Source organism: Chiroxiphia lanceolata, chromosome 1 (genome assembly GCF_009829145.1).
Source record: "Chiroxiphia lanceolata isolate bChiLan1 chromosome 1, bChiLan1.pri, whole genome shotgun sequence".
In the NCBI taxonomy this organism is placed as follows: domain Eukaryota; kingdom Metazoa; phylum Chordata; class Aves; order Passeriformes; family Pipridae; genus Chiroxiphia; species Chiroxiphia lanceolata.
The window spans coordinates 12290177-12303587 of NC_045637.1; the positions used below are offsets into that span (position 1 = coordinate 12290177).

Below are 13411 nucleotides of genomic sequence, written 5' to 3' on the forward strand. Positions count from 1 at the left end.
GCACAGTTCTGAGCACCATCAAAGGCTTGGTGACTCTATATGAGGAGTATGCACTGGAAGAAAGAGAGACAGAACTGTACAACATCTCTCCTCTCAGAAGCAGGCTCTATCAGGGGTATGGCAAAAACACATTGAACTGGAAATAGTAGCTAACACTCATCTACCTCCGGTATTTCACCGGCAGGGTGAGAATTATGACATCATATATCCAGGCCTTTATGACTTATTTTCTGCATTTCAGCACTCACTTTCTGCTCCCTCTCTACAGTACACATATTTTACTCAGTAAATACTCATAATATTGAAAGCATAGTCTGGATAAGACAAGACACCTCTGTTTATCATGAGATCTTTGCCTTTATACCATGTAATACATCTGCAGCAGCGGAACTGGGGAGAAAACTCTGCTTTTCTTGTGAAGTTAAAGTTTTCTGTTTGCCTCCCTCCAAGAAGGCAGCAGACCCACCCTGGCTGAAGAAACCAGATGGATGGACATCCAGAAGCCTGGTAACTTTGGCATTAAAGAGCTGAGGATACAGCAATATATTTTCAGTGCCTCCAGAAGTTGCTTACCTTCGTGTTAAATGAGCCAGGCATATAATAAGCCGGGTATATAATATGGTCCCTTGTGGTTATTTAGGTTATTTGCAGCCTAATTACAAAATCTAATACAATTTGAATACAGTGTTTTGACAAAGCAGCAAAGGATTGTGGACTAATACCTATGGATGGTACATATACCAGTAAAGCCAAGTGAGGTTTAAAACCAAACCTTGGGTTTTAAAGCATCCTCTGTTCTCTCAAGACATGAATTGTGTCCTGAATATGTTTATTTATTTTTGTTTAAATAACTGTTCCGTATGCGTCAGGCACAATACCTGCAATTAATTACAAAGGACACAAACGCTATAGGCAGGCAAAGCACACTAAACCTAAAAGCGGCTGATGCAACACCGCAACACTCTGAGGCAAGGGCCGGGAAAATGGGAAAGACGAGCAAAATCTCGCTTGTGTTACTTCGCTGAGCTGCTGGAGCTGGCGCTGAGAAGAAGCCTCGTGGGCTTACAGGCACCTGAAAAAGAGATGTAACGAGCAGGGTTAGTGAGGGAGCCCCGCCGGGTGCGGCCCTCAGAGCGTAGCGACCGCCGCTCCGCCGCCGCCTCCCCGCCGCTCCCCTCAGCCCACCCGGGCGGCGCCTGCGCGGGACCGCCCCCGCCCGGCCCCAGCCCCGCCCTGCGGCCGCGGCTCCCGGCGGGGCTCGGGCGGGGCGGCGCCGCCGCCGCTGCGGGCGGGGGCTCGGCGGGCGCTCGGCGGGCGGTGCCTGGCGCGGCCCCACCGGCGGAGCGGCCGCGGGAGCGCGGCCCGGGGGGACTCGGCCGCGGGCGGTTCTGGCGGCCCGAGCGCCGCGCCCTTGCCCGGCTCCATGTCGGCGTGGCTCGGCCGGGCGGCGCTGCTACTGGGGCGGCCGGGGGGCCCCGCCGGTGCCGCCGCCGCCGTGCCCTGGTCCTGCCTGGGCTCGCTGAGGGGCCCGCGGTGCTGCTGCCGCCGCCGCCTGTGCAGCCTGCGGGGCGGCGCCGAGGGGCTGCTCCTGCCGCGGGGGTCGCGGGCGCTCGGCACCCACCCCAAGAAGGAGCCGATGGAGGCGCTGAACACGGCACAGGGGGCCCGCGACTTCATCTACAGCCTGCACTCCACCGAGCGGAGCTGCCTGCTGCGGGAGCTGCACCGCTTCGAGTCCATCGCCATCGCCCAAGGTGAGCCGCTACCCGCCCCGAACCCGGCGGGGAAGGGAGGGCCGGGACGGAGCTGGGACGGAGCCCCCGAAGTTTGGGGCTCCTCCCGCCTTCGCCCAAGCGGCTCCTTCGGGCGAGTAGGAAACTCCAGCAGGACAAGGCACCGAGAGGCGCACGCCCATGCGTGTTACCCTAATCGGGTATAAATGGGGCACACGACCTGAAATTTAGTTTCCAGAAGCATCCGCAGCACCTTCAGAAGTGGACCCAGCGTGCCAAATCCTCGGTGTGTTTGTCATCTCCCCGGGTGTTTCGGAGAGGCGCGCGTGGCCATTGTTTCGGAATGGGAGTAGGAAAGTGTGTCTCATAAAACCCTCCTGACACCAGGGCAGCAGTAAATTGATTTCAGACCTCTGAAGAGGCTCTGGGCGGCTGCTGTTTCGCAGAACTCATTCATGAGTTACACTTCCCCGCACGGAGAGCTGCCAACACTGCCTCGTGGAAGTGTTGGTTCTTGTGCGGGAAGGTGTGTTTGTGCTGGGGAGATTTACAGTTGTATCTCTGAATACGGTGCTATGCAACCAACGCCAACTGAAGTAATTCACAGTGATTTTTTTTCCTCTGATCCAATAGTTCTTGCCAACTTGACACTGTTCCTTAAACAAATCAAAACGTGACAAAATCAAATCCTCTTAATTACAACCTTCTTACTCCTGGTTCTGATCCTTAGCTGTAATTTACAATCCCTATTGCAGCGAAGATGATAGCAGGTACTTAAGAGGTCAGTGTGCATTTGGTCTAGGCCTCTTTCTGACTTTGATAGTGGCATGCCCTTGGAAAGGGCATTTCTGTGCCTGGTGGCTCTTCTGTAGTTGTCTGAAAGAAGTCTTGGGTGGGCAGAGAACAGGTCCAGCAGTCAGCTGTAGAAATGCTGCTTTTGTGAAGAGACAGACACCTTTCAGGTACCTCTACGGTTTCATTTATAGCACACTTGCATGTAAACACTGGTGTTTCTAGTCAGAGCAAGAATAGTTCACTTAAGCGGTTCATTTTGGGAGTAGTGCTTCTGTTCTGCAGCGAGTCAATTGTATTTGTTTTCCAATATAGAGGATAGTGTGCTTTGAGCTGTAAGTTGACACTAACTTTTGAATACTAACAACTAACACTCTTCCCTAGTAAATCCTTCTCAGCTTCTGAAGGATTCTTGCTATGAGGTTTTTGTGTGAGTTTGTCTCATCAGTTATTGCTCAGGTGAAACAGGAGGAAGCTATGTACCCAGAGGATCATGTGGTGGATATCAAAATGAGACTTTAAAATGTATTTCAATATAATGTCTTAAGGTTTATACAGAGATTAATCAACAGATGGTCCTATTTAATATCTTGTTGCTCAGATGCCATTAGTTATAATATGAAAGTCTATTTCTGTAACATACTCTGACTTTCTGATGATTCAGGATTTAGAAGCACAAAGGACCAAAAGCATTAGTTTGAGTTTAGAGACTTTACTGCAAGGGATCTCATTAGTAAACTGCAAATTTATTCCACCAGTAGAAATAACAATTCACTGTGCCAGAAACTGTAAATGTTGATCTCACTGGAGAGATCGTTTCAGCAAAATCTTGGTTCTGGGCTCCGTAGTCTCGCAGGTAAAGGCTTCACAAAGTGTTGCAGCGCCACCGGACCTCAGTCCTTGGGAGTCAGATTCTTGATCTGCCCATCTAGTAGCTTGATAAGGCTTTTTTGTAGATAACCTTTTGCTTTAGCCAGCTCCATTCATGTTTTTGTGGTTTGTTGTGTTTTGTTTTTTTTTTTTTTTCTACCAGACTGCAAAATGATAACGGCTGTCGGCTTTTAAATCTCAGAAATTCTGTTTTTTCTTCTGTTGTGGAAAAAGAAAAATCATAACCTAGAAGGGCTTCTAGTAAGTCTGTTGAATAGAAATTGGAAAAAAACCTTATCTTGAAACTATTGCCCATAGCCGTTTTCTGTAGAGGATTGATATTGACAAAATTCAGATTTTATGTTAAGAAAGGCAGTGCATGTAGAGCCAGGCTCTTGTGGGTTGTCGGATATGTATCATCACTCTCAACACTAAGGAGTGCCAGAAGAAGAGAAAGTGGATAGAAGGACTGTTCTGGAAAGAAAATTAGAGAATTTCTGAGCTACATGTTCATATTGTGTGCTCAAAATGCTTTATTATGTTTAGGTAATATTTTGTGTGATTGTTCTTTCCTGTTGTTGAAATAGTGACTGTCTAGGAATGATCTGAATCGGTATGCTGGTTGTGAGTGTGAGTAGGAGATGAAGGGAGAAGTATTTGTGCCTTGCTTTCCAAGTACTTTCTCCAATTGATTAGTGTCACTTTTGGCTTTTAGAACTCATGAGTTCAGTCAAGTCAAATGGTTTGAGATGCTGGGTTTCTTCTCAATCTTCTCATTCAGTGGCATCATGCTGTAGCTCTCAGTAGCCAATTCTTTAGCTGAATTTCCTAGTCATACTTTTGTGTTGTTTTCCAATGAAAATGATCCAAATGCAGCCTTCAAATTCTCTCCTCTTCCTACTGAGTAATTCCCATGTCCTGTTTGAGTCTGAAAAATCAGTCTCTCCTTGATCATGAAATGCCTATGCAGTCTTGCCACTGTGCTTAAGCTTGTTTTGTGCCTGTGATCTTTTCATAATTCTTTATGGAAAGTGAGGTCTTAGTCCGTACCCTTCATAACACAGTCCTTACTGGGTTAAGTTTTGACCTTCTTCCTTCACTACCTCTTCTGTGCCCTAACAGACCCCATATCAGCTAGGGGAAGCTGTCAGCAATATGGGGAGACCTGGGCACATCAAGAACCAAATGGGGCAAGTTCCTCAGCCCATTCCCAGGCCTACCACCAGAAGGATGCAGTTCCATCACCTAATTGCCCTAGCACGAAATATGACAGGACACACTATCTGTGGCCTCCACTAATGGCAGAGGCTGCAGGGAAACCCATCCCTTGCTGCGGCCGCTACGCTGAAGGACAGTCCTCAGGTAGGTGAGTCGTAGCTCTAACCTGTAAGTTAGGTGAGTCTCTGAAGCGTTTTTGAAACCTAAAACATCTGTTTGCACTGTAGTCACAAAAACTGTAGGTGGGGAGAGGTTTGTGACTGTTCCTACCATTACTTGTCACCTGTCTTACCTGGATGTTTACAGAGCTTCCAGATACTGGGCATAGCAGCTGGTTAAACAGTGTAGCTTATTAATAAACACTGGGATTCTGCTGTTTATTTAAGTGCATCAGTAGACGGAGCTCTATCTGTGAACATGTGATGGCTGAGAGCTGAGAGCCTGAGTTTAATTAATAGATGTGTTTTGCGCAGAACCTGGGGGGAAGACTGTGAAACTGAATCTTGATTTAATAGTTCTCAGAAAATGTTTTGAAAACTCTCCTGATTTGGACTATAATCTGTACCTTACTATCTTAAAGTGTAGTCGAAACATCACTGAGCTGTTCTTTCTGAAGATAGCTCCGAATCCTTCTCACTTGGATTTAGTTTTCCTTCTGCATTGAAGTATCTTTTTTTTTTTTTTCCTTTCCAATCTTGGAAAGCTGAATAAGGTCTCACATTTTCCCAGGAAGAGATTTGAAACAAAGTTTTAAAATTCTAGCTTGTGTTTCTTGTAAGCCTGTCAGCCACACCCAGCCACAGTAGTAGGAGATGATACATGTGGACATGTTGAATCCGAGTAATTTGTATATTTCTGTTTCATAGTTACAGGAACGCTGAAGTAGTAAGTAGGTGAGTTCATTTTAAATCTGATAGTACTGCCTTACTGTTTGTAGAGGTGATGCCCCATAATCAAGGCTTAGTTTTGTTGGCAACAGACAGTCAAATCTTCCTTGCAGTTGTTTCTTTCTTTCATGGTGGAGATGAATGTGTAAAATCTTACAGGCAGTACAAAGAATGATTTAATGCCTCTAACCTTCTGTAGCAATATTTCATTGACAGAAGTGGTATTAGGAAGCAGATGTAACTTCTTTCTTAAGGAGCTTATATAGGGGGTTTCTACCTTTAGTTTCCAGTGTATGATATGAGATGATTCAAGAAAGCTGCACTTGTAAGCAGTGCAGCAAACCTGGTGACGAGGGGAAAAAATACAGAAGAGTTTGACTTGTTTACATAAGCGATACTGAATTTGGCATGTCTGCTGTGCCTTTATTTCTTCTTAGGGTACTATTAGTCTTACCTGTGCTGTATTACAATATTCTTGAGCCCAGATATAACTGATTTTCATTAATAATACTAACATGGTGGTGTCTAGGGCCTCTTAGAAATCTCAGATCTTGACAGCGACAGAATCCATTATTTTCCCATCTTCTGTTGCAAATATGGGAAAACAATTCCTGTTTTCCTATTTTTGTGTACATGTACATAAAATACATATACTATATATATGTGTGTATATAATACATAAAATGGGTGTCTTTAACATGATGTATGTACATTGAACACAATTTCTTGAAAGCACCCAGTTGTATTTTATATTTTAAATGGAAGACTTTTGTGATGGGATCTCTAAATAAAAGATCTTTTGACATGGAATTTCTTGTTTCTCTGTGGATTGAGGTTTAGTATTAATTGGAAGACATGCAAAAACACCATAGCAATGCAGTCTTGACAGCTGATTTTGTTGTTTAATTTGCAGGTCTTGGAGAATACAGTCTCTAGCTAGATTCTCTTTGAAGGCACTGGTATGTCATACCATACATAATAATCTGACCAAGCCAGCACATTCTGGTAGGAAACTGTTCATAAGTTCAAGTTGCTACATTTTATTCTTGTTAAAAAAAAACAAAATAGTGTGCAGGTAGAAGGCTCCACTTGTGTGCATTCAGTCAAGCTGACAGCTGGGGCAGAATCTCTGAGAGAATTAGCAAGGTTTTAGCCATTATTGGATAAAATCTTACTTTGGTAAGTAATTATACCTCTCTGGCTTATGATTTGGTGTTAAATTAATGAGCTCTCCAGTTTACTGGAATAGCTGAGGGAGTGTTTGAACCTACATGCCTCTACTTCCACAGCTTTATAAAGAAAAGTTAATTGAAAAGACTGCAAATGTCATCAAAGACAAATGGATTTCACTCAGGTTTTTAGACACTCAAAACATAATCTCCTGTGAAAAAGATTCCCTTTGTTGCATGAGTCAGATGCTTCTTGCTAATACAAGCAAACCAGTTCATCTGCCTTGGTGGTTCAGAACCACTTGGATTTTAGTACCTCTTTTTGTTAGAACTTAATCTGTGCTAAAACACCAAAGCTTGATTCAGTCCTTATGGAAGTACTTGTCTTGTTTGAAGTGATTTCAAAGTGCAAATGTGAGCTTTCCTGTGAGGACTGCCCAACCCCTTGAGCTGGGAGAAGAGGAATTGATCTTGCTGTTGTGCTTTGACAGGTCCCATGGCACCTGATGGAGAGTGTTCTCTCGCTCTCTCCTTTACAGACCCAAAATATGCAGGCAAACTCTGTGCTGTGTGTGAAGGAAGATCATCTACCTCTTTCTCCCTTTCTGTGACCTAGGGGTCAAGAAACTTTTTTAATTCTAGTATTTAATTGCTATTCTAGGAAAATGTCTTCTGGCAGACTACTGGCAAGCGTCTCTAATGCACAAGTTCCAAGTGCCCTGTCAAGCTGGTAAAATGACAAACTCTTGCCAGCCTGCCTGTGTGAGTCCCTTTATGTTCTAAACCATCACAGGGTACACCAGGACTAGGGCTAATCTCACTGCTGAGTCAAAAATATCTGGTGGTGAAAGGAATGTCATGTTTCAGATGGAAAGATGTGCTAGTTCTTTTTGCTTTTGAAACTTTTTTTTTTTTTTAATATACCCCTCAGCTCCTGCCCAAAGTCATGAAGCCCTCTCATGAAGGCAGAGCGCAGAAGGAAAAGTGTTGCGCTGGCACTATTGATCATTTTCCTTAACATGTGAACCTCACGAAACACAGAATCATAGATATTCTGAGTTTAAAGGGACCCATCAGGTTCATTGAGTCCAACTCCTGGCCCTGCACAGGACATTCCCAAGAGTCACACCGTGTGCCTGAGAGCATTGTCCAAATGCTTCTTGAATTCTGTCAGGCTTGGTGCTGTGACCACTTCCCTGGGAAGCCTGTTCCAGTGCCCAACCACCCTATGGGTGAAGAATCTTTTCCTGATACCCGACCTAAACCTATCATGACACAGCTTCAGGCCATTCCCTTGGGTCTTGTCACTGGTCACTACAGAGAAGAGATCAGAGCCTACCCTTCCTCTTCCCCTCCTGGGGAATCTTCAGACTGCGATGAGGTCTCTTCTCAGGCTCCTGTTCTCCAGGCTGAATAAGTTAGAGTTGTTCAACCTGGAGAAGAGAAGGCTCTGGGGATATCTTACAGCATATTCCAGTACATAAAGGGTATTTACAGGTGTGCAGGAGAGGGACTTTTCACAAGGACATATAGTGATAGAAGAAGGGGAAATGGCTTTAAACTGGAGGAGGGTAGGTTTAGATTAGATATTAGGAAGCAATTCTTTACTGTGAGGGTGGTGAGACACTTGCACAGGTTGTCCAGAGAAACTGTGAATGCCCCTTTCCTGGAAGTGTTCAAGGCCAGGTTGGATGGGGCTTTGAGCAACCTGGTCTAGTGGAAGGTGTCCCTTAGGGTTGGAACTAGATGATCATTAAGATCCCTTCAAACCCAAACTGTCCTGTAATCTAGCGGCTGAGGTTTAATGTCATAAACAAGAAAACTGGTGCTTGGTCACTGATGGTAAAACTATTCTGAAACTGATTTCTGAAAATGTCAGATGTAACTGGCTACCTCTGAACCACCTGCAGCAAGGTACTGTTTTCTGAAGTTCATGTTGTTTTTGCTATTGTGGTTTGATTTGCTTCCCTATTCTGAAATTTTACTTGCTCATGTAACTTAAAGCAGGTTCTAGTCTGAGTTCTCTGCTTACATGCAGAAACTTGCTGTATGTTTTTTCAGAGGAAAGCCTGCAAACATTCAAGTGAAATTGTTGTAAAACCTAGAGAAATCCAGTCTTAATATTTATAAAGGATCTTTCCTTGCTGACAGACACTCCAGTATTGATTGGAAGATTTTAAATAATGAATTATTACTGTTTTGCTTTTGAAAAATCGTTGTAGCATTCAGGTATCCTAAACCACTGGTACCACTTGAGAAGCCAGCAGAGGAGGTAGTGTCACCAGAGACGACTGATGATTTTGGTACAGTAAAAAAACCCCAAGCAGAAGAGTGTGTTTGCTGAGACCTGTGTTGCATAAGGCCAGCAGGCTGCTGGTTTGACAGACTTCCCGCTTGCTTGTTGTGGTGCAGTTGGCATGGAGTGCTGCAAGAAATAGAAGTACACAGTTTCTGCTCATATTCATGTAAAGCCTTCCTTCTCAAGAATTTCAGTAATCCACATCTTCAGAGACTTAATGTGACCAAAGCATTTCAAGTCCAGGTCTTGTGGAAACTTCTGAGCTATACCATAGTTTCTAGTTAATAATTTGATCAGAGATTTCAGATTGAAACAGCTTCATTTATTTGAAGAAGCTCAGTGTCAGCTACCTTATGCTTTTTTCTTGTAAAGTGGTGTGCATTAAATACATAGTCCAAATATAATGCAGAAATAATATTATTGTTACAAAATGTCATTCTTTAGTTAGTTACCTTTGCCCTTCCCTACAAAATGTAAAATAGGATTGCTCCAATTAAAATTTGTTTTGTCTTTTGCATGTGTTTAAGCATGTGATGAGTACAAAATAGGTGTCACGTACAAATAACTTTTAAATCATGAATCAGAAAAAAAAATCTGAATCTTGACCCATTGTTCTTCAACTGTGTCTTGTTTAAAATAATACGTTTTATAGCTAAAAGGAAAATCTGTTTCCCAATAACTATCCTATCTGGTACAAATGGTGCTTTTGATTTCTGTCCTTTTAGGAAAGATCACTTGAAATGCAGCTTTTACTTACAATGCCATGTAAACCTCTCAGAGTGATAGATTCAAAACGTTTAGCTCTCCCAGTAACAGACATGAATGAAATGGATCGTGTTTATTCTATGAGCACAGAGGTACTGTTCCAGAATGTAACATAAATTAAAAGAAAATGAAGTCTACCAGTTTCTCTAAAGAAGAAATTATTTAAGGCTGACTCATTCAACTGAAAACTCATAGCTTTAGTCAGTCTTATTTATTATTTAATCAATCCAAATATGGAACTACAGAGGCAGTGTCTCTGGGAGAAAATCTTTTCTAAAAACAAGAACTAAATGGAAAAATGGGATAAGTATATAATGCAAGCAGAGTACTTAAGGAAGCTATCTTGGATAGCTCTGGTGTTGTTTATTATTTTACAAGAGTGGCTCATATGGGGAAAGCTGGACAGGAATGTGTGAGCTGCTTCATGCCCCCCCTTCCGTTCTTTATCCCTAAATTAGCACGGTGTTATTTCAAAAACTGAAAGCATGCGTTCTGGTTTGTGTTTTTTATTTCAAAAACTGAAAGCATGCGTTCTGGTTTCTGTTTTACTGCTCTGTATGAGAACTTCCTTTAACACTGAATGAGCTCGTTGAAGTTTTTGGGATGTGACTAACCCATGCCTGAAACAAATGCTTCCTCTGAAACATGGAGAGCATTTTAAAGCCCACAAAATACTGTTTTCAATCCAGCAGAGTGCATGTTTCCTTCAAAACTATGGGATATAAAACCGTAGCTGTTTTTTTCCAGTGTTCATTTACTTTGGATTCTTAGATATTTATATGTTAATTAATAAAATATCTACCAGTCATAATACATAATATTGCTACATGTTTTTTGCTGCATCAGTTGCCATTTTCCATTTGTATGTGATGGACTCATCATATTAATTCCATTTTGGGTATTTTTTTTGAGTTTTTATTAAATTTTATTTTGACAAACTGAGATTCTTTTGGTAAATTCCAACAGATCTTTTTTTTTTTTTTTTAACTCGCATATTTTTCTCTAAATAATTAAAAGGACAGATAGGAACATATTTAAGATTATGTGTTTTGAGATGAGGCATATTCTGTATCAACTTTCTTATTAGCTTAAAGCAGTCATAAGAAGCAGGTGGTTTGTTTTATTCTCTCCTACTGCTTATATCTAGAGATAAAACCTTTCCTCAATGCTCTTAAATACTTTATGGCTTTTAGGATGTCAGGAGCACAGGCATTTCCAGAATTAAAATGTACCTTACTGTTTGGCAGTGATCCTGGTGAAAGGCTCCTGCATGACCTGGGGGAAGGACAAAGCTTTGAAAAATCTTTTTAATTTCAGAAAGAGTGGAAAAGTTTAAGACAAAAAGTCTTCTACAGTAAGACTAACTTGAACTTAGGAGGAACTTGAGAGGAGCCAGATATGGATGTCTGCAGTGGCCCAGACTCTGGTTCCCAAAGTTCATTTCTTGGAGATACCCTGGGACCTGTTGGCTGGGCACCAGCAGTTCTTTCAAAACATTCTGTGAAGCCTTCAGAGGGTTGGGAGGAGACACAGGGCATCGTATGTGATTCTATGTGACTCTTGTCCATGCCACGGACAGAGGTCTGTGCTTTGGGTTGTGTTGCCATATGTAAAGTTGTATTGCCACAAAGCTCAGGTCCAAATGCTTCCTGTGAACCAACAATTAATTGTTGCATTTTGACCTACTAAGTTCTTCTTGTCTTTAGACATTATCAATTTCTGGTTATTGTACTGTTAAAGTAACTGTTTTCCCATGACTTTTAATTTTTGCTATAACTTGTCTTATACTGAAAGTGTGAATTGTCAGTCTCCATGAGGATATTATCCTATCTCTCATAACAATCTGAATGGGTAGAAATTGTGTTTTATTGGTTTTATTCGATTCTGTGGAAAACTGGAGAGAAATGTGTGTGGAACAAACCAATTTCTTTAGCTAGCTGCTCTTTCAAATACCATCAGCTTGTATTTTCAGGTTACATTTAACCTTTCTATCCAGCTGTTTCTTGGCTTCAGTAAGTTCTGGCAACAGGCTGATTTTCATAAAGTTATGTGATGTTACAAATGTAAAATTAACTGTTTTATTTAAGATTAAGCGTTGTAAGAATTTTCAACTAGATCCACAACCCATCTTGCCTAATAAAGATTTTTGCCAGAGAGAAGAGATGGGAGAGCAGCTTGAAATCCATCCTCCTTTTCCCAGTTATTATTTTATGGAATAAAGTAAATAAAGTGAATAGGCAGCTGCAAAAATGACAGTGGTGTTACAAATAATCAGCCTGGTGACCTTCTCCTTTTGCAAATGTCAGACAGATTTCTTGCAAAGTCCCCCTCCCTGAACAGAAGGAATGTACCAAAGGTGCATTTGTAGTTCTGATAAAGTACAAGTGGCCCAGATTGAATATTTTTTCAGTAGGAAATCTATGTAACTTGTTTTTTCCTCATTTGTTGGGTCTGGTTTATCAGAAACAAAGAAAGAAATACAGTCTTTGGATTTGTAAAGTTTTCACTTTTGGATTGCTTCTCAGGGTTGGATGCTAGAAGCCTATCATTTCTGCCTTGTTTCCATGCTTATATCAGTTTTTGCAGTTGCACACTAATATGGCTGAGTTTTACTGTGATTTATGTCTGACCCTGTGTTAAAAGCTCAGTTAAAAAAAAAACACAAAAGACCCCAAAAACAAAATCTCACTTTTATTATTCTTTCCCAGTCATGGAGGAAAAACATTCTCCTGGATTTCCCACAGGGTGTGAGAGCAGGCCTAGATGAGCTGTGGACAAGGTGATGTGTAGAAGGCGTGACTTGTCCATGGAGATTTACCGCTGGCTTCACCGTGTTATGTTCTGTTCTTCCCCCTTGTCCTGAAAACCTCTTGATGTGAAAGCCTCGGTTCTGCTTTCCATGCACTGCTGTTCTTCTCTGGGCCTGACTGTGTACCTCACTGAGCTCAAGTGCCACAATAAAGAAATGCCAAATAAATAATCAGGAGGGAATTTAGGAACAGGAGGAAAAGAATCAAATCACCCATTGCAGCAGCAACGTGACTTTAGATCACTTCCAGGTGCAGTTTTGTTTTTGGCCTTCTAAGGTTCTGTTTTTCCTGTTTTCTCATGGAAAGTGCCATGAGGGTGTTTGCGCCTCAGGCGGGAGTCTGTTCTGGGGTCTGTCACTGACAGCACGTGCAGTGACTTGCACAAGTGAACAATACTGCTGTGATCTCCTGGATTACTTTTGTAGTTTTATCAAGTACTTGCAATTATATTTTTTACCTCAAAATTTGTCTTGTGACTAGGAAGGGAGCTGTCTCTCCCTTCCTCTGACCCTCTATCCAGAATTATTCGTCCTGGTCTGAGTGGCTGCCCCCTACAATTCACAGTACTTTGCCTCAGCGTTGCAAGAGGAATCCTCAGCCTGGATCCATCCCCTTCCTTGCTGCTGGAAAAGGGGTTGTGTAAACATTGCACAGATTTTGGAGAAGTGGAGGGAGGAGAGGAGGATGCTGGAGGCATACTGTGATCAGCCTCCATCTCACAGCATGAAAAAATGGAGGGTTGTAGGTTTAGTTCTCCAGTAAATAGTGGCGTTGCAATTGTGTCACTGATGCAGGCAGTACACTAGTGCCACAGCATACTTTCCACTGCCAAGGGGAAAGGGTTAAATAGATTAGATTCCAGATTTTC

At 42.5% G+C, this 13411-nt stretch overlaps 1 protein-coding gene across 3 annotated transcripts in view; it reads left to right on the plus strand.

Moving 5' to 3' along the window:
- The first annotated feature begins 1396 nt into the window (after positions 1-1396).
- The window catches only part of TMEM65 (transmembrane protein 65), a 31435-nt gene continuing 19420 nt past the window's right edge, over positions 1397-13411 (plus strand). The window contains exons 1-2 of one of the 3 annotated variants that reach the window (XM_032682432.1): positions 1397-1754; positions 4518-4757. In XM_032682432.1, the coding sequence (XP_032538323.1) occupies positions 1424-1754; positions 4518-4757 (571 nt within the window). In that variant the 5' untranslated portion in view covers positions 1397-1423. Of the gene's footprint in view, positions 1755-4517; positions 4758-8891; positions 8973-13411 lie in introns of all 3 variants that reach the window. The other 2 variants (XM_032682443.1, XM_032682451.1) reach the window with 2 other exon arrangements.